The sequence below is a fragment of the Trichechus manatus genome, unplaced genomic scaffold, assembly GCF_000243295.1.
Source record: "Trichechus manatus latirostris isolate Lorelei unplaced genomic scaffold, TriManLat1.0 scaffold00007, whole genome shotgun sequence".
NCBI classification, from domain to species: Eukaryota; Metazoa; Chordata; class Mammalia; order Sirenia; family Trichechidae; genus Trichechus; species Trichechus manatus.
In genome coordinates, this window is record NW_004443943.1 from 19,949,848 (window position 1) to 19,952,844 (window position 2,997).

The window sequence follows — 2,997 nt, forward strand, 5'->3', positions numbered from 1 at the left end:
CACAACTGGAAGAACATAATCGATGTCACTGAATTGTACATTTAGAAATTTTTGAAATGGTGTATCTTTGGCTATGTATATTTTCACCAAAAAAGAAAAAAGGTCCTCCAAGTTCAAGAAGGGAGAGTGTTGACATGTGGGTTTGTTAACCAATGTCATAAAACAATATGCGTACTGTCTGTGTAATAAGAAACTATTTGTTCTGTAAACCTTCACCTAAAGTACAATAAAAAAAAAACTAAAAAAAAATAAAAGAATTCTATTAGAAAGCCACCCCTGACAATTGTAGAAATTTCAAATGTAAAAAGATAGTGTATACTAATTTGGTTGTAAAGTGCAGTGAATGAAGTTTTAAAAATGAATTTCTTTATTCTGTTCCATCTAAAAAGCAGTTCATATTGAAATGATCAAGAATAACATATACTTGATTTATGTATTAGCCATGGGTCAATAATCAAAAGTTGGTTTAACAGTTTCTTGCATCTTCTGCAGCTCCTTGACCTGTTTATGGTTTGGGATTGGTCTACTTATCTAGCTGATTATGGACAACCAGCTTCTAAATACCTTCGGGTGAATCCAAACACAGCTCTTACTCTCTTGGAGAAGTGAGTATATTTTCAAAACTTTTTTGTATAACATTGTAGCATTTTCTGATTCAGTGACAAAATGAAAAACTAGAGATTTCCATCAAAAAATAAATGGCTAAATGGAGCTTAAAAGCTCGGTCCATTTTAATGACCAAAAAATAAGCCCCTTTCTTTCTTGCCCTTCAGGGTTGGTGTGGTTTTTATATGTGATTGCTGTTTATGTTGATATGAACAAAACGTTTTTCCTATTGTATTCTGAATAGCAGGTTTAATTGGCTTAGAAATATGTTTACAGAAGATATAAGTGACAATTGGTGCCCTTAAATTTTTTTACAACACAGGAAAGAAGGTATTTTGTAAAATGTGGCCAGAAATTGGAATGTTTACCACCAGTGCTATCTAAATCCTACCATTATGGGCCTGGACTCTTTGCAGGTAGAGAAGTATGTGATTTGGAAAATTAAAAAGTAGTAAAAACTGAGGTAACAGGACATTTGCTGATGCAACTTATCCAGCTAAAAACAACACAAATTTAAGTGTTACTTTTCCCTCTCATTTTGTGGCAGGTTTTCTCGTCACTTGATAATATTTTCAGTATCAGTATTAAATTTTCCATTTTTGAAGTAAAATTGTATATTATTTTCTCACATTTTAAAAATATTTGTGGTGTATTTGATTTGATAGGACAAAGAACTGTTTAAAATAAATGTGAACTTACTTTTACAATGCCATGAAACACCAGAGGCAAAAATAAAATTACTGTCTTAAATTTTCTAATGCTGTTTTTCCTTTCACCTTGTCTTGCTGTGAATGTGATTTGCAGAGTCCATAGAGGGTATGTATTTTAGCATACTTTATGGAATGATATTAGAAAATAGTATGTTATTAGAAAACTTACGTATTTTAGATTTACATACTAATACAAAAACACCGTTTCACATAGAATGTTTTAAAAAGCTGCTGATTTTTGTGCAGTTGCTGTATCTGTAAGTTTATTAGTACCTATTTTCTTTGAAATACATTTTTCAAACATAGAATCAGTGTGGTATAGTTCAGAGCATGCCAATATATTTTACTTGTAACAGCATAGCTTTTAATTTCCTTTTACTAAGCTTCTTTATTCACATATGTTTCTAGGATGAAGGATACTAGCAAAAAGAACAATATATTTGCTCAGTTCAGGAAGAATGATCGAGACAAACAAAAGTTGATAGAGACAGTTGTGAAACAGCTGAGAAGTTTGGTGAATGGTATGTCCCAGCACACATAGACTTCACATCTCTTGCATTCAGTGATGCCAGATGGACTCAACATTGATCACTAACAAGCACTGGTCGTGATACAGAGATTAGTTTGCAGAATTCAAAAATACAATAGAGAAAAGATACTAATGGGGGCTTTAACAGGAAACAGTAATTTCATTTTTATGGATTTTTAAATAATTGAATACTATTTTATATATGTAAAGTGTGACAGTTTTTTCACTTTTAGGGAAAAAAGGCAAAACAATATATAAATCAGGTCAAAAATTGTATATGAAACTGATTGTAAATATATTAGGAAAACGTATGCCTCTATAAGTTGGTTTTTGTTTTGTTTTGTTTTTCTGTTTAGACTTGAAGGATTGTTTTTTCATAAGTGTCTGGCTTTGCAATGCAGTCATGTCTGATATGGGAGTGTATCACAGTTATTTTCTGACTTTTAGCTTTTATTTTCACCACAGTGTGATTTAAGTAACTAAATTTCTAATTTCTCTGATTCTGATGGGGAAATAGACAAATCTTTAAAGCTCCCAGAAATCAAACTTGATTTGACTCAGTAAGAACCCACTTAGGTGGGTTAATTTAATTGTTCTGAATATGAAGAAACACTGTTTGGATTTTCTAAAGATGCAGTTTTGTTTCTGTTCATCAGGGTTAGTATTTGTAACTATACCGTTTGTAGCTGACCCCATTCTAGGATTTGTTTGGTTTGGTTCAACTTAAAAGAGAGGACAAAGGTTAACGGGCAAACCACTTCAGGTGCGTCGTGTGCTAAAGTAGGTATGTTACTACATACAGAACCACAGGGGTCAGGTTACTTCCTTCACATATAGCAGATCTCAGTACTGTATCCTCAGTGTGGAAACAAGCCAAACCAAATGAACTCTGGAAAACCTAACACAAGTGTACATTTTCATTTGTATGAGTTACCGGGGAATAAACTTAGTAATATAAATCTGATCTGTATTTTTTCTTCATTGTACTTATGCTTACTCCCTTTGCATTTTCAGGATTTATGCCTGTAAGAAACTTATATTTGACTCTGTAAAATAAGTGTAAAAGAATTATATGTATATTCCTTAATTTTGTGATGAAATATTAAAAAGATTGAGCAAGTTGTTGAAAATACATTCCTATTGTGTCTACTC

At 32.1% G+C, this 2,997-nt stretch overlaps 1 protein-coding gene across 4 annotated transcripts in view; it reads left to right on the forward strand.

Moving 5' to 3' along the window:
• EXOC6 (exocyst complex component 6) overlaps positions 1–2,997 on the forward strand; it is a 214,921-nt gene extending 211,924 nt beyond the window's left edge. For 2 of the 4 annotated variants that reach the window (XM_023740056.1, XM_023740060.1), the window contains exons 21-23: positions 493–605; positions 1,411–1,422; positions 1,725–2,997. In XM_023740056.1, coding sequence (XP_023595824.1) covers positions 493–605; positions 1,411–1,422; positions 1,725–1,857 — 258 coding nt within the window. In that variant the 3' untranslated portion in view covers positions 1,858–2,997. The remainder of the gene's footprint in view (positions 1–492; positions 606–1,410; positions 1,423–1,724) is intronic. The other 2 variants (XM_004369936.2, XM_012557833.2) reach the window with 1 other exon arrangement.